The sequence below is a fragment of the Exophiala oligosperma genome (assembly GCF_000835515.1).
Source record: "Exophiala oligosperma strain CBS 72588 unplaced genomic scaffold supercont1.30, whole genome shotgun sequence".
Taxonomy (NCBI): domain Eukaryota; kingdom Fungi; phylum Ascomycota; class Eurotiomycetes; order Chaetothyriales; family Herpotrichiellaceae; genus Exophiala; species Exophiala oligosperma.
The window spans coordinates 60494-82849 of NW_015622847.1; the positions used below are offsets into that span (position 1 = coordinate 60494).

General features: G+C 51.7%; 8 protein-coding genes across 8 annotated transcripts; 4 read left to right on the top strand and 4 right to left on the bottom strand.

The window, feature by feature from the left end:
* Positions 1-389: 389 nt before the first annotated feature.
* Positions 390-1189, bottom strand: PV06_11399 (L-xylulose reductase; the record flags this gene model as incomplete). The annotated part of the gene is made up of 2 exons (XM_016413065.1): positions 390-677; positions 719-1189. The coding sequence occupies 2 exons, from the start codon at positions 1187-1189 to the stop codon at positions 390-392; spliced, it is 759 nt and encodes a 252-aa protein (XP_016256565.1).
* A 1432-nt stretch (positions 1190-2621) lies between these two features.
* Positions 2622-3377, top strand: PV06_11400 (uncharacterized protein; the record flags this gene model as incomplete). Its single annotated transcript, XM_016413066.1, has 1 exon — positions 2622-3377. One exon carries the CDS (start codon positions 2622-2624, stop codon positions 3375-3377), a length of 756 nt encoding a protein of 251 aa, XP_016256566.1.
* A 3017-nt stretch (positions 3378-6394) lies between these two features.
* On the bottom strand, positions 6395-6982 carry PV06_11401 (uncharacterized protein; the record flags this gene model as incomplete). The annotated part of the gene is made up of 1 exon (XM_016413067.1): positions 6395-6982. The coding sequence occupies exon 1, from the start codon at positions 6935-6937 to the stop codon at positions 6395-6397; it is 543 nt and encodes a 180-aa protein (XP_016256567.1). The 5' UTR covers positions 6938-6982.
* Positions 6983-8195: 1213 nt separating this feature from the next.
* On the bottom strand, positions 8196-8522 carry PV06_11402 (uncharacterized protein; the record flags this gene model as incomplete). The annotated part of the gene is made up of 1 exon (XM_016413068.1): positions 8196-8522. The coding sequence occupies one exon, from the start codon at positions 8520-8522 to the stop codon at positions 8196-8198; it is 327 nt and encodes a 108-aa protein (XP_016256568.1).
* A 3721-nt stretch (positions 8523-12243) lies between these two features.
* PV06_11403 (uncharacterized protein) lies at positions 12244-12853 on the bottom strand. Its single transcript, XM_016413069.1, has 2 exons — positions 12736-12853; positions 12244-12676 (listed from the first exon to the last, which is right to left on the bottom strand). The coding sequence occupies exons 1-2, from the start codon at positions 12757-12759 to the stop codon at positions 12263-12265; spliced, it is 438 nt and encodes a 145-aa protein (XP_016256569.1). The 5' UTR covers positions 12760-12853; the 3' UTR covers positions 12244-12262.
* Positions 12854-15425: 2572 nt separating this feature from the next.
* Positions 15426-16557, top strand: PV06_11404 (uncharacterized protein; the record flags this gene model as incomplete). The annotated part of the gene is made up of 4 exons (XM_016413070.1): positions 15426-15871; positions 15939-16098; positions 16160-16420; positions 16473-16557. The coding sequence occupies exons 1-4, from the start codon at positions 15523-15525 to the stop codon at positions 16555-16557; spliced, it is 855 nt and encodes a 284-aa protein (XP_016256570.1). The 5' UTR covers positions 15426-15522.
* Positions 16558-19222: 2665 nt separating this feature from the next.
* PV06_11405 (uncharacterized protein) lies at positions 19223-19495 on the top strand (the record flags this gene model as incomplete). The annotated part of the gene is made up of 1 exon (XM_016413071.1): positions 19223-19495. The coding sequence occupies one exon, from the start codon at positions 19223-19225 to the stop codon at positions 19493-19495; it is 273 nt and encodes a 90-aa protein (XP_016256571.1).
* A 215-nt stretch (positions 19496-19710) lies between these two features.
* On the top strand, positions 19711-20199 carry PV06_11406 (uncharacterized protein; the record flags this gene model as incomplete). Its single annotated transcript, XM_016413072.1, has 1 exon — positions 19711-20199. One exon carries the CDS (start codon positions 19711-19713, stop codon positions 20197-20199), a length of 489 nt encoding a protein of 162 aa, XP_016256572.1.
* Between the last annotated feature and the right edge of the window lie 2157 nt (positions 20200-22356).

Below are 22356 nucleotides of genomic sequence, written 5' to 3' on the forward strand. Positions count from 1 at the left end.
TAGAGAGATCACAGCGCGTCCGGGTGACTTGCGAATCCTCCCATGCGGTCAGCACATTTATCTCCGTCTCCGCTCGACTGTCCGACCGCGGCAGCGCCACATTCTGCTATCTGAATCAAGATCTGGTCGTACTGACCAGGCGATAAAAGCCCAGCCGAGGACTGCGTCGGCGGTTGGCAGGTACCATTTCAACCTAAATCAAGTCATAGAAACATAACGGGCACTTGGGTTTGGACATTCTGGAACACAACTGATCCTCTAGGATCTACTGCAGTAAGTTGCGCTGAACTCTGTAACCTTGACTAAATGTACTAAAGCCCTCAAGCTTCGGCCTTGCGCACCCTTATGCTCTCCTTTTATCTTCACTACCTCTCGAATTGCCTACGTGTTTATCGAACGCAATAGCCTCCATCGATGACGATATCAGCCCCAGTGGTGTACGAACTAGCATCACTGGCTAGATAAACGTATGCTCCCTTCAATTCCTTGGCCTCTCCGTCACGGTTCATTGGAATCATTGACTTCCACAAGTCCTGAATCTTCTGGTCAACAAAGTCCGAGAGGCCGGTGTCGATGTATCCTGGCGAGATGCTGTTGACACGAGCAAAGTCTCTCCACTCATTGGCCAAGGACCTTGCCATATGGATGCAGCCGGCCTTGGCGACGTTGTAAGAAGTCTGTTCTTGTGGGTAATTGGCAATGTGTCCGGACATCGAACCGGTAATAATAAAGCTGCCGGTACCACGCTCTTGAAGTGTTGTCCAACTGCTTTGGCACAGTATGCGGTACCGTTGAGATCGGTGGCAATAACCTCGTCCCACTTCTGTTTGGAGCCGTCCAGAACACCGCGGTCGGCTGGGCGACCTGCGTTGGCGATGAAGACGTCAATCTTGCCAAACTCCTTGATGACGTCCTCGACGAACTTGATGACATTATCGTAGTCCCCAACGTTGCACTTGAACGCCTTGGACTTGACTCCATACCTCTCCTGTAGGTCTTGGGCGTTCTTCTCTCCGCCTTCGGCGCGCGAAGAGTACGTGACTACGACGTCTGCTCCCATCTCTGCACACCCTCGAGCTGCCTCGATGCCCATGCCCCTTGGTCCTGATGCACCCGTGACGACGACAACTTTGCCTTTGAGGTTGAATAAATCCATGAGACTTTCGGCCTCGGGTATCTGAATAGGCATGGCGGTGGTGATTTTGCGGAAGGGCGCTTCTAGATTGTGGATTGGCTATTGCAAGTGGGTGAAATGAAAGCAATCTCAGAAGTGTGGACGTTTGTTTTCGAGTTCTATGCAGAATATAACTATTTTGATTGTTCTGGAATGTTAGCCACTGCCGCTGCTCAATGAAAGGCACTGGACATGCACCTGGGGAATCGAAGGGACTGAAACCTTCGGACTCGCCGTGATCCGTAGCCATGGGTTTCCCGCGGAAGATGCTTTCTCCCTACATGTTAAGCTCATGGACAACAGAAACTAGATGGGCTGTAAGTGGCGGATTCTCCGGGCCCGGGTCGCCAAGATCATGTGTCGGAGTAGAAGGGCCGCGGGTATGCGGCAAAACGAAAGTCACGGAAGACGATGATGGCATGCGAAACGGTAGAACGGATGGCAGCAGGTGTCCGGGAGAAGTGTCTACATCATCATACGATGCTTCTCCAAGGCGCGCAGGTCCAAACAATGTTCTGCGGCAGTAACTGCTGGTATACAACAAGTATATATGGGAAAAAGCCACCAGGTTTCCAGAATGCAGAGTCAGGCCAGACAACAACATCGATCCCCCGAGAAGCATATGATGGCTCATACATGTAGATTCCCGGAACGTTTCCTAATGAGCCTCGCCATCTCAACCTGCCGCTGTTCCGGGCGTTCGCTACTGTATCCAGAATGCTGTCACATTCATTCGTTGGGAGCCAAGCTACCTGGATCCTTTGGCACACGACAAGATAGCCAGGATTACAGCTCACCCAGACTCCAGTCTGAGCCAGAGAGAGGCATGGGCATCAACTCCTGCGCCGCCCAGGCAATAGGGCTCATGCTGGCAGCGAGCGTATGTCCGTTGATGAAAGCTAACTTCATGTGCCGGACCATTGCAGGTGATACAATTTCTCCTTGCGACACAAAACGGGACACGTGATATGGTCTCATCCAGAGTTTGATTTATAGTGAGCGAGCTTTATGCTAGATTGGCTCATTTTGAAGCGTCTGACTCCGGCCCTGGAAGCCTGGCAAACGGGCCTATCTCTCGCACGTAGATAACTCCCCGGCAGTTGCATTTCCGCGGCATACCCAGTTCCGTACCCTCCAAAGTGGTTTGGAGTTGAACCTTCCCACTGGCCACTCGCTGTTGGACACCCCGCTGCTCGAATGATCACATGAGCGCCATCCTGGGCTAGTCGCAGGTGCCGTCTCACTCCGGCTGGCGCTGGCCGGGAGTTGAGCACAGGGCATTTACCTCGCCTTGACATGCGGCAGCTGCCATCTTGCGACTATTGAGACTGCGGGCTAGAGATTTTATCCTTAGAGTGATGCTATAGCTTTGCGAGAAGCTTTCCTCAATCATTGGCCGCTATGACTGAACCTGCACGAAGCGTAGTCCTTTTGCTCAGGATACGTGATGGCAAGAAAATCCCCGAGCTCTCATAAAAAGCTTAGATCCAGACAAGTGCGAACGCGGCCAAATGCCAAACACAATGGCTCGAGCACTTCGCCTGGACGACGACGTAACAAGATTGTTGAAAAGCCCTCTAAACCCCAACTGCTCAGCGCTGGAATCTTCACCGAAGCGCAATCCTGTCAGGAAAACTACATGAGCTCGCTCAGCCGCGCTACTAGTAATCCTCTCATCTTCACAATTGGCCACGGCACACGTTCACGCTCCGAACTTACCAGTCTTCTCCGATCCGCCCAAGTCACAAAACTAGTCGACGTGCGCTCCATTCCGCGCTCTCGCACAAATCCTCAATTCAATCGCGACACCCTGACAACATCATCAGACCTACGCGCAGCGGGAATCGAGTACATATGGGCCGGTGAGTCCCTGGGCGGCCGCCGCCCGAAGTCAGTCAGCCCAGAGAACGAACGCCACACGGCGATTAGGGTTCAAGCATTCAAGAACTACGCGGGCTACATGAGTAGCGAGTCGTTCCGAGAAGGTCTGGATGAGCTTAAGAAGCTAGCAGAGGGCAACACAGTAGCCTACATGTGCAGTGAGACGCTTTGGTGGCGATGCCACCGGCGGATGATCTCAGACAGATTGGTTACTGATGGATGGGAAGTGCTACATCTGGGCATTCAAAAGATTCCGATTCAACATCAGCTGTGGGAGATTGCGCATTCTGATGGTCAGGATCTGATATATGATGGTTGGTGAGAGAAATGGACGCAGGTTACTTCTTTCGAGTTTGGGGTTCGCTGGGTAGAATGATACTATGGTCTCGAATCGGGTGGTATACGTGGTATGCAAGTGTGCGTATGCAGGACTACCTGTTTAATAGTGCGATAATAAGGCAGTGGGCCAAGGATGAGGTTTTATGGCCCGATAGCCAATGTAGAGGTGTTGAAGCAATCGTTGTCGAGGTGTCATATTAGCTTTAATGCCAGGCGTCGCCATTCTGTAAGTGAGCCTTTGTAGACATCGTCGCCCATCTTGTGATGAAGCAGAATGGGAGGATGTATCGCAGTCGATTTATGTGTGGGGACAAGATCATCGTTATACCTGCTCTCGAGAAAGAGAATGTGTCTTGGGTGCTTGAGGATTTGCCAGAGTAAGTCAGACGATGCCCACTCACAGTTTTGGTTTTGGTTATGCTAAACTGCATGTGCTCGCAGTTGGAAACATGCAATCTACACAGTCAACCCTTCGCAACCACCTGGGGAGCATAGCGACATGCTCAATACGCCCGTGACAAAGGACGCGAGGCCCTGGCATATTTGAGCTACATCATCGACAACTATAATTCTAGTATTCCCTCCATAGTTGCCTTCCTACATGCACATCGTAACGGGTTCTTCCAAGCATGGCACGTGGATACTCCGTTGCACGATTAATGTGGCCGCTACGCGGAGCCTTTGATTGGATTATGTCAAAAAAATGGGTTATGTCAACCTCAGATGCAACTGGAATCCAGGCTGCAACAGGGCCTCGAGGCCTAATCCACATATCAACGGCGAGGTCTGGCGGGAGTTTTTCGATGGGACATCGACCCCTGTGTCTGTCAGAATCGCGCTGGCCCCGCCTCCATCCCAGGCATCTCCTCGTTGGAGGATAGAGAAAAGCTGCTGTACACGAAGGTAAGGACGCCTTGTTGCGCTCAATTCGCAGTCACGAGGGAACAGATCCACGAGAGGCCGGTGGCGGACTACATCAAAATTCGTCGTTGGGTAATGGATATGGACAAAGATGATGCGCACAGTGGCCGCGTAATGGAAGTATCTGTGGCACGTGATTTTTGGGAGGGAAGCTGCTCAGTACGTGTTGCTGCGGGTTTCCGAATAGCGTTTATTAACCATTGGTCGTAGTTGTCCTGGCCCAGTTGACTGTTATTTTCAAGTTTACGGCCGCTGCTAGAATGGTCCAGCAAAGCTCCCAGGTCTGCTAGAGGCTTAGGGTTCCTCAAGGAGGGAATCCACTCGACGGTCCGGGAACAGTTTCTTCAATACGGCGCGAACGGATGTTTTCGACCATGCTGCGCCATTAGACTTCCTTCTAGGAGACCACACTGGGGTATGAAGGTCTAAGTGCTTGATATTGACATGCTATGCTTTTCATTGACTGCCGTGTCTACCTTAATGCACCCCACCGCTTCAGCGTACGCTGAAGCAGGATATATGGTTTCAATATGGCAGGGATTATCCTGCTGACCAGTCCGATTTCGGCGGTTGAGCGCTGCTAGGTAGTCTTGACAAGCTTCTCACGGAACGACTAACCCTCTGCTCTCGCACGTCTGCAGGCATCTCGGCTGAATCTTCAACATCTATTATTGCGGCCCTCGACTGCCCTAACTTAAGTCTTCGACTCATGCTTCTTGCTGGGGCAGTCTTGCAGCTGCATCATCTGCGCCCTCCGAATCATTAATTCCAGGGGAGAGATGCGTGTCGAATAAGTGCTTCACCCTTTCGCCTTCTACGAACCCTCGGCCCGCGCTGCATACGGAGGGGCTTCACAAAGCACCAATTCGAGATTACTTAGCAGCGAAGTGAGAGTCGGCCCTCATGCAAATTGCTCGCTGAGAAATACGTCCCATCAGTCGCAGGTTATATCTCCGCTTCTTTCTCGCGACGAGAGGGGTCTGGCAGTCAATGCACTGGTTGTAATGTGACCGGTCCATTCTAGCAGTGTTATCCCGTCGATCGACCGCTGCATGATTTTCGGCATGTGAGGACTGATGCCGAGAGAGTGTGCTACATCGCTGAGCTGGATGCCCACCACGAGTGGAACAAGTAGATGGTGGCGAGTATTCTGCCTCGAGCGGCAGGCTCAGTGAGCTCGTTCACGGTTAGACCATACATATCGTGTTTGCCGTAATATATAACACAACGAAAGTGAATGTCGAATTCGCTCATAGCTGTCGATGAAAGAGTACGCGTCAAGATCCCTGCCAGCCTCCCAACGCAAAAAAAGCCACACGCGAGAGGAAAAGTCGACCTGTCCGGCGCAGGACTCGAAAAGTCTGCCAGGTTAGGGGTATGAAGATTATGGCAAGATCGTTTCTTGCAGCGTCCAAAACGACAGCGTACAAGTCCCAGCGTCAGCAGCAGTGGCAACGCAATATAGACGAAGTCGTCATTAAAACCATCAATTAGCGGAGATCGAACCCCCGAGCAAACCATAGGGCCACAAGTTCGGTTCTTCAATCGTATAATATCACTCTGGACGGGCGCCGTAGATACGCTGGCGTGTAGTAGTGGCACGTGACGTGGAGGCTGCAAGACCACGTGATTTGCATCCTTGGAAAGGGCGGACTACGGAGAACGAGTAAGTGTCCGCTAGGCGTAAGATAGTTACTGGCGACTACGTCTCACACGATGATTTATTCGGCATAACAGCACAGAGAATTAAGAATGGCAGCGAAAGGATATTGTATTTGCTAGGTATTCACTAGAAGAAGCCATAGCGAAGAAGGCATTTGCTCTGGCCGTATCCGCGAAGCTATGACACTCCACCTCCTTGATTCGACAACCTTTGGCAGGGTAGTCTGGGCGGGAGTTAAAAGTCACTAACCGTCTACCGATCTTCTGTATATGGTGCGAGTCATGATGTGCTGACAAACCACCAGCAAATGGGAACGACAAGTCGTAAGCAGATGAGGCCCGATCGGTGGAGTTGCGTACTAGATCGAGACTCATCGGCGAAGATAGCGCACTTATCCAAGATTCGAGGTGCTCCAATCAGTCGATACCATACATGATCTTTGATTGCTCACGTTCAAATGCAGCTTTCTTCTTCTGCAGGTCTTCGGTCGTCACGTCTGCGAGGGGCATGTAGCACGTGTATGCGCAGAAGCATGGCCTAGCGGACTTGGAGGACAGGTTGTAGTGAGGCGTGCCGAGTCCCCGAGCAGTAGGTCCTTGCAAACATCGGAATCCGGGCTTGGTGCGGTCCTGGTCTTGATGCGGCCATGAGGTGTTGGGCGGGAGGTCTTTGCGGTTGGAGAATCCAAAGTTGACGGCGTCGAAGGATACGATGTGGTCTTCGGTCTGGTAGGCTTTGGTGAAGGCATCGATGACGCCCGCCTCGGATCGGACTTTCCAGGCAAAATCTTCGTGGTTGACGGCGTAGCGCATGCACATGCCCTTATTGTTGATCAGGGGCAGTTTGTCTGCTTGCACTGTGCTAGGGTCGTTGCGGTCGAAGCCTGGATTGAAGCCATCGAGGTACGGGTACATGTCTGAGGCGTTTTGGTCGGCACGCTCGCGAGGTATCGCTCCCATGACTATGGCATACTCATCACGCACGAGGTCTTCGTACCATGAGTCTTTTACAGACGCAATGGGCAGAAGCTGGCGAGCGGTTATCGTCGTCGTAGATGGGGGCGATTGTAGTTGTGGTTGTGGTGGACATGTTGGACGGAAGTTGTTTGAATTTGATAGGCTTGCTCGCTGTTGAGTGAGGATGATAGTATGACTCTGAGCATTCGATATCTGGAGTCAGTCTTCTTGAACTCATATAAGTGTTGTCTTTTGTACCATGAGCACTCAACATCCCGCACTCGGCCCCCTCATCATCGATCTGGCGGAATGAACATGTATGAGCCACTCAATGTCGGCTGAAGCCGATGGTTGTTAGGTCGGCTGGCGGTTGGCGGCTGGCGAAGGACTGGGATGCCGGAATACGGAATATAAATCAGCCCCTCCGGGGCCCATTCACCCGCCAGTACGGCACCGGGGTTGTGGCGCCTGTGGGCGGTGAGACTGCTTGATGACTGTTGAATCGCCGGCAACCTGAATGGGCGGGCAAAACCTGAGCCGGATATTTTGGATTTTTGCTGACGTATTGCATCCGCCCCCTTGTGCCGGTGGCTTACATCTCCGCTTTTTTCAGCTTTTGAGTCGGGACCTGCAACCATGGGGCCTACATGTCATGCTGCCATGCTCTTTTCTCCAGATTCAATATGGAGCCACTTTACGAAGACAGGCTCCGTCGACATTGGAGAGCGGTTCGTCCAAGGAAATCGTATGGTTCGAGATTCTGCCGAACTGTCCACGGTACCAACAGCGAATCAAGGTCTCATCTCGTTGTACCATTGCAATGGGGAAGATTTTGTGAACCCATCCAACTAAATAAGATCGTGAATGCAGTGTCATCTTCGCTTCGTCCCCTGATGTTTCAATACTGAAGAAAATCCCGCGATTGCACTCAGCCAGCTGGGATGATTTGTGCCGCCGAGTGCGTTTCAAGCAGCGATAATTTCTTTGCACAGGGGTTCCGCCTCGGCGTGCCGCCCTCATTACTCCACCGTTCTCGCGAGGTTCGCTTTGCTCGCCAAGGTGTCTGGATGCGAAGCACCGAATAAGTGCGTGAGACGCATCGAGTGCTTCTGGAAGCGGCTGCCCAGCCTCAGTTCTGCTTTGTAGGCTCAACACCACAGCCTAATTGCTTCTGATCCTTAGTGTAAGGAGATGGTCCCGGCCTAACATCTTCACGCATTTCGCTAATGTTCCGCACAATATCTCCTCAGCTTCTTCGAGTTTACCCAGATGTTTTAACGCCAGGGCTAGATTGTGTTGGCTTGTGAGGGTTGACATATGTTCTTCGCCCCCATTTGGCGAAGGTTAGTTCCAACTCTTCTCCGTGCACGGGTCCAGCTTCTGAAAAATTCCTTTGACTTCGAAACACCAGCGCTAAATCGTTTTTGGTCGCCAACAAGCGCATACCGTCATCGCCGGGGGCCATTTGCTCCACCGCTGGAATGTCTCGATATGCTTTCTCCGCCTCTTCCAGCGTGCCTTGATTCTTCAGAATGATTCCAAGGTTGTTCTTGATCGATAGTGATCGAGGGTGATGCACATCGAGCATCACCTCACGTTCGACCAGTAGACGTCGACATAATTACTCGGCTTCATCATACCTTCCACTTTGAAGCAGACGAGCTATTTTAGGTTCCATTGTCTTTGCTCGAAATTCATGGAAGACATCCTCACACATTCAGAACTATTGATGAAAGTCTTTCTCTATCCATATAACTCCATGAGTCTCTGTGTACCGGGTTGCACCGGGAACTGTGTGCTCACAAATGCCCATTCCTGTGTCTCTCCAGAGTCTGAAACGACTGCCGAACTGCTCTTCGCTAATTTTCTCCCGGTTCGTGGGTAAAGTCAGATCTAATCTTCGTTCGAGGAGGGAACGTCGGGCTTAGGAATTTTGTGGCAGTCGATCAGCGGTTTATTTATGCGAAGTGGCAGATCGAGGATTGATGCCAACTTCTTCTCGCGCCGCAATCTGAGCGTCGACGTTGCACGCGACCGAGGCTCGCGCGGGGTAGGTGCCATGCCGCAGACCAGACCTTTTCCGATAAAGCGTTGTCTTGGATGCTTCTACTCTATTCTTCAGCGCCTGTGTTTTGAAATCGTTCTCTCGATGATTCGCGTCGACAGAATGACATTCTACAGAGCAATTATTCATGCTTTCCGTGGTTTTGCCACTGCCGTTAGAGAAAAGATCTGGATACCGGCGAGTAAGACCAAGCTTAGTGGAGAGACCAGAAACTAACAAGAACCCGGTTAGGGGTCAGACGAAACTGCAGTGAATGGCAATGTTTATTCATCTAACGGCTGCAATGATTACTCCGCGAGCGAAGTTATCCACCACGTCCTTGTCCTGCCTCGATCTCATGCTGATATATATATCCAGTCACTCTCCTCCTTTGAGTGGCCGTCCGAGGCGGACGATGGGAAACAGCGGCTGTCCTCAGCAATCGGAACAGAATCCAAACCCGGTGTAACGGCAGCCAATGCAATCTAATATTAGAATGCGAATTGCTCAATCAATGCCTAGTGTTGATTTCGATACTTGGTTGCCGCTTTGTGGTTGAGTTCGAGCTCTCGAGCCTGCTTCGCCGAGCACGGAGTGATATCGCATGTGGCAGTCTTTTCCGTTTGGCCGGTGTATTTCTGGTCGAAATGAGACATCCTTCAAGTCTATTGTCGCCAGGAACATTCCCCGAAGTAGCTGCTGACGGCTGAGTGAGGTGGAGCTGGACGTCGAGTCTTCGGATTCTATTCTTGTGGAGCGGCCGCTGGACTTCGGAGTGAAGATCTAGACGCATATACGTTCCGTGCATTGGCGTTTCGGTTCAATTTCTACACTTGATTTAATTTCAAGTGGGAGTCGGAGTTTTACGTCACGGTTGAATGGACTTGGTAGTACAAGGAGTAGAAGAAAATCACTTTCTGAGCCTGCTACTTATTCATCCAGAGCGGACCCATTGTAGAAACTTCCATTTGGAACGACGTGCGATGTGAAACCTCTGGTGTTGCCAGAGCCTCTTCAGTCTCTTGACAGAGATAAGAAAGAAGCCTTCCCGAAGCCACCGTGTCAGGATGATCCCCCCCGAGCTTGCTCATTTGCAGTTTTAGTATCTCCTTCGTCCGCTATAGCGCCTCTATTCGTCGCCCAGCCTCGCTGTACCAGATCACCAGATTGTGCATCGATCTCAACGTGTCAGGATGATCCGCCCCGAGCTTGCTCTTGTGCAGTTCCACCACCTCCGTCAGTTGTAGTGGCCCTGTTGCTCGCCAGGCCTCCCTGTATCAAATCGCCAAACTGTGCATCGGCCTCGGCGTGTCAGGATAAGCCACCCCTGGCTTGCCCTTTTGCCCATAGAGCAGGTTAGTAGTAATTGTGCTTGTCGATAGCTCAGCCGTCGCTCCTCATCAGCAATTTGCTCTTGACACCACCCATGCACGAGAGGATGCCGGGACAATGAGGCGTCTGCATTTCTCGTGATCAGCGAAAACGAGGCAAGTACGGCAATAGAAGCTTGCACTCATCGTCTGCAGTCAAGGGAAGACGGCCTCGCGCCCGGCTATGGTAAGTAATCGGGGACTTGGGTCCTCTGTGACTGATGCCAGACGTTGTAGAACATCCTAATGGGAAGCTGGTCGTGGTGGTAGAACTCTAGGAGGCCCAGGAGCCGGAGAGCGTGAGAGGATGCTGTATCACCCTTCGACTCAATCGTATCGACCGACACCTGCCACGTCGCGTAGACGGAGTATTGGTAGTCCGTGCCCAGATGCTTCGGTAGATCCTGGAGCAGATTTCTTCGGAGGTGGTCGGGGAGTGAGCAAGAGGTCTCGCGAATATAGGCTCCGGCTTGCACGATAGCTAATGCTAATAGCCTAGGCCTGGGTGATATTCTGAGCTTCTTTCGTAGCTCCTGCGTATCTTGCTGTGATGGGCCGATCCTTTCCTAGATAATATTATTGAGTAATGACACCGCATCATCAACCGACAGCTGTCCAATTTGTTGATATCCCATCGTGTTGTACTGTTGACACTGAGGATTGCGGCTCCTGCTGATAATGTCATCTCGGTTTCCCGCAGGAAATACCGCACCAGTGATAGCTTCGGGTCGTCCGCGTTGTCGCACATAAGGAGCCAGCTTGGTGAAGTGTTGACTTCCTGATCTGACCTGTTTTTCGTCGCAACGCTCACCACAGATGTGGCACAGCTGTGAGATTGAAGCCGTGGAAGGGTTAGACGACCCTGCTAGCACAATTTCCCGCCCAACAAGTCAGTCGCCAGTCAATCGAACGATATTGACTCCAACGCCACCGTCGACCCGACGTGTAACACTTGGCAGCCGGTCGCCAGGTCCTACGCAAAACCATGAGCCGTCTTGAACGATCAACGCCGGCGATCCGGATTTGTCAACCTGGCAAAGCTGTCACTCAGCCGTCCTAGGTCGTTACAATTCGCAGATTTCTTCTGGTGATAGAGCTGGGTGCACAGGTAATTCCCTCAGCATTTGAGGTCAGGAGACACCCTCCCATATTTGCTATGGTTCGTGAAAGGCTCTGTTGACGGAGCCATGCAGGCTCAACTTTGAGCCGCTGACCCTGATGGCTTTCGAGGACATACCAAGAACAACGTTTGACGATAGCAGAGACGTCATGGCGCCGGATCTGACCGACAGATGGGAACAGATTGAAGTTATATACTCGGAGGCTGGACGATGCCAAATTTACCACAAAGATGAGAATGCGTGAGCTGAAGTTGCCCCTGGTGAGCTTGCGGGCCGTGGTGCGCATTGGCGGTGACTGCTGGTACGAGAAGGGACCGTCCACGTGAGTGGCCCGAAAGGATGGATGCGTATCATGTTATGTGGGGAGAGACAGGAACTGTGCTAATTCACTCGTACTGGGGCCTTGATTCCGTGCGAGCATAGCGAAGTCGTATCGTCTTGGCTCAGAGATCGCCTGATGCCATGTGCTCGAGGAGCAAACAGGGAGACCAACAGTCGAGGAGGCAACCAAAATCAATGCTGCCACTGGCGCACGGAAGGGGTCAGCTTCCCGCTGGACCGAGCGTGATTCGTGTAAATACGTATCCGTATCCACGCGAGTAGATATTCACTTCTATACGCATGCGAGATGAAAATGGGCTATATTCGTATTTATTTATTCATTTCGATGCCGACGGCGATGAACTATCTTGACTATTTCCATATATAAGTAGATCATTCATCCGCCAGCACGCGAGTCTTCTTCTTTTGGCCCATACCTCGTTGATGTAGACCCTAATATAGTATCGAAGCGCTAGATGCTCATGGAGCTTGTGAGCGGCTGATGGCGCTGCTGAATGCGACATTGAACTGTACGCCAATGGTCATCCTCGACGTTACCCACTTCGTCTTCCTCTCCCTTCTTTCCGCCCACGGACGCAGATGTCGCTTTCTTCCTTCGGAGAGCACGGACGTAATTCCAAAAACCCTGCCATCCACCTGCTTTGCTCTTCTCGGTCTTCTTAGAACAAGCAACATCATCGACGTGGCCAGCATCGTATCGACGTCCCTGGAGGTCGTCGTGGCCTAAATTACGCCGTCCATCAGACGAGGTAACACCGGCAGCGGTCGGATGTACCAGTTCTCCTGAAGCCGGAGCTGGAGCTGGAGTGGTGTCACTTCGTTGAACGTCAGGCGGCTGCGCCAGCTCTATTGCCGGGCCATGCTCCTGTGCCTGAGTTAGTTGTTGCTATTGTGATGGTAGTTTGCGTCGTCGGCGAGACTTACTTGACCACACCTATTTCGGGACATGTTTGGGAAGCGCCTAATGTAAGGTTTCAGTAACTCATGTCCCAATTCTCTGGGTTGGGGTTGTGTCTGAGGAAACCAAAATTCTTGACCATCGCAGACCTGCTCGTACTTGTACTTCTTTTGCCGCAGCTCCTTAAAGGACTGCTTGAATGGTTTGACGCCATTCACATGTTACGCACAAGCAGATGATTTGGAACAAGCCTTGCCTACGTATGATCTAAGTTTCCTGCTCCCCGTGTCTTGGAAAGAAGGCGAAAAAAGCTCATAGTCAATGTGAGAGTTTTCCTATCAACCTAGTTCCACGTTTCTGTCCAATCGTAGAAACATTTACCGAGGGAAGAAGCCATGCAAACGTCCTCCACGGCTTGACTCGTCCTGTGCAGGGGATTTAAACCTTCCGGACCAACCAATGGCCCCCCGGCCCGTAACTGTCCGCTGAGAGGCACGTGTTCTCGAGCTTACACTAATGTGGTTACGTCATTCGCTTCGAAAGGTTACTGGACGGAGTTTACTTTCCCAGTGGCGGGCGACTATATGAACAAAATGGTTTCATGGCCCTTCGAAACTCACGGTCCGTCAGGTGGAAGCTAACCTGCAAAATTGATGCCGTTAGCTTTAGCGAATTTTAGCGGACTTGCCGGTTCCGCACACTGGATCCCATGGGAGGGGCGTCGACGTATTTCCGGGTTACGGCATTTATGCTACTGCCGCCATTGACGCTCCTCACTGGACTAGGTATATTGGCCGGCCCCAAAGCCGGATATCCGCAGATCTGGTAAGTATTGGGCAGGTCAATCAGGGCTTGCCCATATGCGGTTAGACGGTCCTATGGATTGGCCACTGTAAAGCGGCCCCAAATCTCTCCGGAAAAGAAGGAGGGGCGGCACGACCGGGCCCGGAACGGCCGGGGTCTAGTGTGCAAGAGGTGGGAATGCGGCCAATATGGCATATGAAGATATAGGACGTCGTCTGAGCCTTGCCATTTTGGGAGGTGCAATTGCCGGAAAATCAAGGCCGGCAAAAGACGGATGGCGAAACCCTTTTGACGTTCACTTCAGGCTTAACGCGCAGCATGCTCTGCTTTGGGATTTACCATCCGCCGGCCGCATGTGATGGCAGGCACGGAATGATTTTCCTGTCTTCTGCGGACGACCGTCGTGACACTGCCCACCGAAAGTGCAAAGTTGCAACGGAATGCACAACTCGATTCTCTGTGGCGACACGAAACTCCATTCTCATATTACATCATCCGACAGCCCGGTCGTCTGCTTTTACTCGAGTCTGTGGAATACCAGTCTCCAAGGCGGCGAGCCTGCTTTAGCCTGCTCTTTAAATTTTGCTGCCCACAGAGCATTCCTTCCTTCTGCTGCCTGTTTATCTCGACCGGTATTATGTTTGGTGGACGCGTCTTGCAAAAGTCCTATAATCCTCTGACACACCCGAACTACCCTCTCCACCGGTACTCCCCACGATCCACATGTGTTGACCTCCACGTCCTTCACCAAATCGATCGGAAAACAGGTCGTCCTTGAAAGGATCCGCACAACACATTCGGGAGAGCAGAACCTGAATGTGTGAACTCCTAGCTCCGTCCTCGAGAAATTTTTCGAGACATCGGTGTGGATGCTCTTGGTCGAGAGGAGTATGGGCAGCATCGGATTTTGGAAAGGTTCATATTGGTATCCGCAGAGGCGATCAAAGCTTGCGCAGATCTGAACAGGTCTAGAACCGAGAGGACAGAGAGCCTCCAGGCAATTCAACCAGATCTGTAAGCGAACTTCTATGGGGAGGTCCAGAATACTCATCGCTGCTATCTGGGTTGAGAGGGGAATTTTGTGCGAAAGTCGCGATGGTAACGACAAGAGACGAGGATTGTTTCTGGAAACAGTAAGTTTCCCAATGTGGATGAGACAACAGCGCAAGGAAGGTGCGCCGAAAGAGGCACGTGAAAGCTGAAGGCAAGCATCACGCGATTTGGTGCTCAGAATCGTTCAGTGCTGTTGAGAGTGAGCAACATTGAGCACCATTGGACCACTCGTAAGATCCGAGCTACATATTGAAAGTCGGAGCAAATTTCGGATGGCGACAGTAGAAGCTTTTGACCTGGGCCACGAGGGCCCAAGCACCCACTCACAATTGCGAATTGAGATCGAAGAAGCGGTGACGTATTTGACGCGGTTCCAACTACACCAAATGCGCCCAGTCGAGCCAGACGCGTCAGGTCCACGACCTCTACGACGATCTATGCGAGCGAGAAAACCAACGGAACGCACCCTAAATATCGACGAAGGGTGTGACAACGTCAGCAACTCGACGCAAAGAAAGCCACACGTGAGAGGAGAAGTTGACCTGTCTAGCGCAGGACTCGAGAAGTCTGCCAGGTCAGGGGTATGAAGATTATGGCAAGATCGTTTCTTGTAGCGTCCAAAACGACAGCTCAGGGCTCGCGCCATCGCTGCTAGTTCTCCAGAGTACGGGTTCTGTTGTAATCTTGTGTCGAGTGTGGAGTAAAAGGTCCTGGGCTTTGGCTTGCTGCGTGCTGACATTACCAGCTGGTGGCGCCGCCAGTTCCTACCCCAATTCCTACCATGCCGGCTTCCGAAGGAGGGCCCCTAGAATTCCCCCCATAGCCAAGACGTTCATCCTTATTAACCCTAGCTCTATTTGGAGCACATAGGGTTAAGAACCGCAAGTAAAGGCGGCGCATCTGGAAGTTTCTTTTAGATGGCGCGCGATCATTAGTGATAAGCCTTCGCGGACTAAATGAAGTCTGCCCTGTGTGTTCCACTTGACAACCCTGCCCAAAGCTATGGAAGGAGAACCTACTTATTCTTCGTCGGCTCGACCAAATCAGCTCTCGAGCATTACGGTGCACAGTATAAAACTGGGAAGGCGAAGGCTGACCTTGAAAAGATGATGGGAGTGGAAATGCCCTCAGAAATCGACTTCAGTGCGTATAAAGCCTCGAAAAGAGGCGAGCCGATCGCAGAGACCAAGTCAAACAAGTCAGCTAGTGACCACGATACATTGGCGAAGGACAATCCACAAGACTCATTCGAAGAGGTGAACCTTGAGAACGGAAATACGGTTGATGATGCTACGAAGCTACTCAGTGATTACAGCTGGTCATTTAAAAGCCAATGGCGACCAAACTGTCGCTGTTGACGGGTCCGTCGCAGACGAGCGGACGAAAGGTCGCAAGTATGGTTGGTCTCCTCGCGTTACACCGTGCTGCGTCCGTCTACCAGGTAGATGGAGTCAGCAATGGAGTATCCTGCCTGCTTATTGTGAAGATTCGGTCCAGATGTCTACAGACGTGGACCGAGAAGACAAGGATGAGTAATTTATTGCTCATCTGCGGGTAAGACAGGCAGCAGATGGAGTCCTAAGGCTGGCACAGAGTGTTGTCCTCCAAAGCCAAACCAGCGGCTAGTGATCCGGCCGTCAGTATCCATCAGACGAAAGGAGCGTTACATGGTTTCACCGTCAGGCACATCTGCAGGCGTGACATGCTACGACGGAAATCGGAACAGCTGAAAGGCATGCCCGTTTTGGAAGTGAGAACTCCTACCATGAAGAAGATTGTTCTCCCGTTCAAACAGCGTCTGAAGCCAGGAAACGGCAACTTCTGCACGATCATCCATGCCATCCCCCGAATGATGTAGTAGCCTAACGCCAGATGGCCAGAGGGCGCTGTACTCCTCGTCATGCAGTGCCCGGATCAACAAGTCTGCACATGTCGCGCTTAACGCCACGTCTGCTGCTACCAACCTGGAGAAGCTCAGCATGTCTGAATAAGGCAAACAAGTCCGGCCACTTGGACGTATGACAGCTCTGTGCTGAATCTCGAAATGCACACTTGTAAAGGCGTTTCCACTTGCGCACCAATGGTCAGCACAAAACGCATGCCTTTACGGAAGCCCTTGATCCCCCGCTTGCTAACACCCTGGACGCAACGTGGACTTGCCGGGGCTGTGCGACGCATGAAGATCCGGCTCCCCCCAGAGCCTACCACAGTACCATCGAAAAAACAGGTCCCTGTCATGCTGGTCTTCTTGCAATTCCTACTATGACAGCATCTTTCCACACCATGCACCATGACGCAACTCACTCCCCGCAATAGGAACCCCAGAGGTCACGTATTTCGTTGCCAAAAGGTCCACCCTCGTGGAGCTCAATGGCTCCCCGCACCTCCAAGGATCATAACAGCTGCCGAACCCAACCGTGCTCAACGAATGAATCTTTGCAAGCACGAGTATCAATCACAGCACTGCTCTCAGTTCCAGAGTTCCCAACATAGTCGTGCCTAGTCGGCTACTCTTTGCTCATGTCTCATTGCTTTTTCCCGAGGTTGCATACTCTGAAAGCTGCATAGGAATCCCACGATTCCGTGGAGTGGTGAAAGTTCGAGCTTTATAAACCCTGACGTTCGCCCAATACCCAGCCCTCGACGCTCAAGCCCTTTCTCTTGTCCATTGCTTGTTTCCTTTTGAGCCGCACGCCTACTGTGTACACTTGTGATACGCAAATGCGCGCCCCAGATTGAAAAAAGGATACCATCTTCGATCCCTCTAGCAGAGGAAGTCCATTTTCACAGTAATGGACGAGACGAGAAGCTCCCCATTGGATAATTCGACCTCGCGCGACGATGTGCTCCGTCGAGTGCAAACAGCAGAAAGCGTCTTCCTTCCTCGCGAGGTCTTTGAGGCCCTCTACCTCAATCCCGAGCGCAATGTTCCCGGCGATCTAAGGAAGAAGGTACGACAAATTTCCATTCAGTCACTTACTTTGTATGCTCAATAACTTCTGATTCAGTTCGGTAACCCAACTCCAGCTTGTCTGATTGGTTTCGTCATGGCTGCGACGCCGTACGCAGCTGCCAATATGGGTTGGCGTGGAGCAGGAGGAGCAGGAGGTGCTATCATGTGAGTCCTGCTCGCGAGCCCTCTCCAACAAAGACCGTATCTCCCTTGCTCGTGTGCTTGCTTCTAGCGCTCGGCGAGGCATGCTCTGATTGAATACCATGCTGAGACGCTGTGTCGACAGACCAACAATGATCTTCTTCGGCGGTATGCTCCAAATCATCGGCGCGGTCATGGAATGGATCCTGGGTAATACATTCTCGATGTGCTTGTTCTTCACCTACGGGACGTTCTGGGTCGTCGCAGGCACCCAGTTGGTCCCCTGGTTTGGCGTCGGCCTCCAGTATTCTCCGAACGGGAGCAATCTTCAAGGCATGACTGAGCCAGCGTATTATGCCACCTTCGGTACGTCTGTCCTGCTCTCTTGTTTTCTACTCGTTCTCGCACATGCTGTGCAGCTTCTCACCCGAGATGGGAAGAGTGTTTCCTCAGATCTCCTCTTCGAAGCAGTAATCTCTTTAGCTGACTCGTCTCTCTTGCGGTTAGGATTCTACTATCTTGCCCTCGGAATGCTGACAACAATCTTCACTGTGTGCGCCTTGAGAACCAACGTCGTCTTCTTCTGCGCGCTATTCACGCTGATCTTCGCCTTTGGCTGCGGCACCGGCGCTTTCTGGAACCTGGCCCTTGGCAACCTCCACGCCGGCGAGAGACTGACCGTTGTATGTTTGCCTTTCCAACAATCCCCCCCACGCGCAAATGCTGACATCACCGCAGGCCGCTGGAGCATTTACATTCGCCCTTACGATGATGATATGGTATGTGCTTGCAGTACAGCTACTCGAAGCGGTCGACTTCCCCCTTACTCTCCCTGTCGGCGACCTCTCCACTTATATTAAGGGAAAGAAGGAGAGGGCCATCAAGAAGGACTGCATGAATGGGAATGATACTGGCAGTTGAGGATGTCGCAATGTTGCAGGGAGAATCATGGTAAATATCTGCTCAACTGCAGCACGACAGCATGGGCGTCTAAAATTGGCATACCACGTTAAGATGTCATGAGCTACTACCTTCTGCCAACCAAATATATGTCCAACTACTGAAGTGAACTATCGAACTGAAGCATTGAATCAGCCATGATCTTGGGATCACAGAAAAGAGGCTTCTCGAGCATGCTCCTTATGGTCCTTGATCCACCAAACCCACAATGAACCCACGGCCAGCCAACCAACTAGACACATTGACAATCACTTAAGGACAAGAATATCCTCCAGTGCCATTTGCTCTTCCTTACAGAATTCTTGCTTTCCTGCCTTATGCGTTATCTCGTTCTCCTCCCTCTACCTTGGTCCTTACCCGCGACTCATTCATTCTCCCATCCAGTCATGGCCGTGAGAACCCGCCAAATGTCCAAGCCGGAATCGGAGTTCGACACGACCACGACCACGAATCCTGCGTCTCGCAAGCGATCCCAGTGACTTTCTTTTCCGGCTTCCTAGGCAGCGGAAAGGACACCCTCCTCAAACATGTCCTGACCTTCGACCAGCATTCGCTGCGAATTGCCGTGACCGTCAAGGACATGCCGCGCTCAACATCGACGCATGCCTGATCAAACGCCACGTCGTCTCGCACACGCAAGAACGCCTCATCCAGATGGAGAACAGCTGCATCTGCTGCACGCTCCGGGGCGATCTGCTCGAGGAGCTCGTGAGGCTCGCGCGCGGGGCGAGTGCGAGTACATTCTGATCGGAAGCACCGGGATCAGCGAGCCCATGCAGGTGGCCGAGACGTTCACCGAGGAGTTGGCCCAGGCAATGATAGATGCTGCCAACGATGGCGCGATGCAGGTTAACAAGGCGGCGAGAGGGTCTTGAATGAGATGCATGTCCCTGGCCCCATAACCAATATGTAACCCCAAAGGACACCCTCAGGTCCTCAGGCTAGATCAGGACTGATTTGGTATGCAGAGCAGATCTAGGCGGTCTCAGGAGCATCAACTCCATAGTTCATGGTATGTTTCACACTTCCCAAGAAGAATACCGCTATGACTGCCACGACACCGAACCGGGCAGCAATGATGTAGATAATCATGAAGGAGTCGGCGAATGCTCGCTTGGTTGCAGTGAGTCTTGTCGCAATGACCGTGGATGTGACGCCTGTCACCTTCATCAAGGCCGAGGTGTCGTTGGTCGGAAAAGCTCCGAGAGAAGCAGTTAGGGAGGTGGCAGGAAGACCTGATGTTAGTGCAGCTTCAGCCGCTTTTGCCTACCGCAGCGGAATACAGCGGCTCGCCAAGTGGCTGGACGAGATATTTACCACAGAACGGAGCCGCGAGATCCCGATTCACTTTATACCCACCGTCCACGAGCCTCCGCAAACGACCAAGCGAAGACAATCTGACGATGCTCACAAATTACTAGCAGACGGTAAAGAACAAGAAAGAGGAAGGAAGGACCCTTATGTTCGACGAGAGTTTCGACAAAGGAAAACGGCGTTGGGCGCTTTCTACTACTGCCAATATAAGGAAAATAAGCTGGTGTACGAAAAAAGGCAACACCTTAGTCTGCAGTCTACTTAGAGTGCATAACAAAGTCCTAGCATATAAGGGCTGATGATGCCAGACCGGAAGAGAAAACCAGCTGATGCTGCCCCGGGATCAAGATGAAGCTTTGATATTCTCGGCCTAATCATCGTACTCTGCAATCCATTCAATAGTATTCTCTATCGATATACTCTGGTTGGTCTGCCGTGTTGATTCCAATTATGTTGGGGCTGAACCGACGACACATATTGCAGAGCGAATGGCCACACTCCGTACACTGGCTGATTTTTGTCGTAGAGAGACATTTGCCACATATCCAGATCATTGAGCCGGGGCCGTTGAAGCCAACTACCATATAATGTGTAGGATAAGGCAAGGTCCGTGACCCTGGTGCTCCCTTCACCGCAGCGTGAGAGTTACAAGAATTCCAGAACCTCGCTGATCGCTAGGGCTGGCACAAGTTCATTTCCATGCAGAACTACTATAATCGCATCTAGCGAGAGGAGAAGAACGAAACATCCCATACAGCAACCACGCGTTTGGTCCCTTGGTTGCCCAACCACGAGTAGCGTTGGTTCGGCCGTGGGATTCTCAAGACACTTTGGGAGAATGAGATTATGTCCTTCATACCTTATCCGCTACCTCGACCACAATGCAGACGAGGGGAGATCATAAATACCGTGGAAGATGTGGCTACCCGGAAGGAAGACTATGGCTCAAGCCGCTATCGCATGCCTCCTGAGGGAAGCAAGATATTTCTCCTATCATGGGATTGAGCTCGCGACGGAGGATGGACGAAGCAGTGGCAGGCTGTAAGGTACAGGTTGTCACCAGAGCGAATTGCATATCCGCATGAACTGTATCAGGTAAAGAAAAGACAAGGGTATTGTTATAAGACGCCATCGTAACATTGAGTGGAGGATGGGTCAGGTTGACTCAGGTTACGGGCCTACACCGCTTGGACAATCTTGCGTGACTATGTGCAATTTGACTGCGACGACTCTACACAGCGAGGCCGAAAACCGATAGAGGCAGGTGTTTAATTCTGGATATCAAATTTAAAGCCTTACCACTGACAAACTATCTCACCCACCTTGACAATCCAGAGCTTATCTTAGCCTAGTATGACGACTTTATCCTCGACGAGCTCGAACTGAACAATCGCAGTCTTGATAGGATCTCTCGTAAAGTAAAGCGCGTTGAAGACGCCTAGGAATCTCAATGTACTGAGTATAGATGCGGGCACTCCTGTCATCGTGCGATATCGAAAACCCGAGGACCCTGCGATACACCTCCACAGCGCAACCCGCCTTCCGAAATACGTCCACAATGCCGCGAAGGGCAATAGTCATGCTGAGAGCATTCGGATGGTCGGCAAAGTCGAGACTTTGCTTGCCGCACTTCACTTCGCTAACCAGAAGGGAAAATAGGTGTCTTCGCGGGGAGTGTAGTCCGATTTCTCTGAAGGCTCGATTTTGGGTTTTCGGCGTTGTGTCTCGCTAAAGCTGGACCGCCCCCATCTCAAATATTGGTGACGTAACGCAACGGTTGACGTCACGAACCCTTGTCATTATCAAAGTCACTTCTTGAATTTTAAGCACAACGAGCTTTTGGTGAACATTCTCATCATCATCCCAATTCTCGACCTTTCGCTGTCAACCTGAGTATCCTGAAGATATTGACACTCGAGACCTAATGGGTAACTGGCCTAGGCAACCAGATTCGAGGGTGAATAACACCATCCCGTGATAACGCACGAAGTTGAAGCTGACAAGCCACTAGCCTTCGAGCACTGCAGAAGGTCGCATCACCGCCTGTACCATATGCACCGAACTCGGGAAGACTTGCATCATGAGCGACGCAAGCCATTGCCATCACAGATACGACCCTCTGGACTGTTCACACCTGGGGCCAGATGACATTCAACAATTTCTGCAGGATCTTTTCCAGGTCCTTCATAGCGCACAAGTTGGTCGGATAGACGATTTGTTCCAGTATATTCGCAGCGGGGCCTCGCTTGAGGAGGTTCGATCACGTATTAGTGAAATATTGGGAAGCTTGAGCAGTCCTGGGGCCGAGGAACAACGATAGCAGTAGGGACGAAAAGGTCCCTGATCTGCCGTTCTACGGAGGACGCGAACTATAGTGGTTTGTTAGCAGCCGCGCATATTGACGACATAGCCTTGTCTTGAG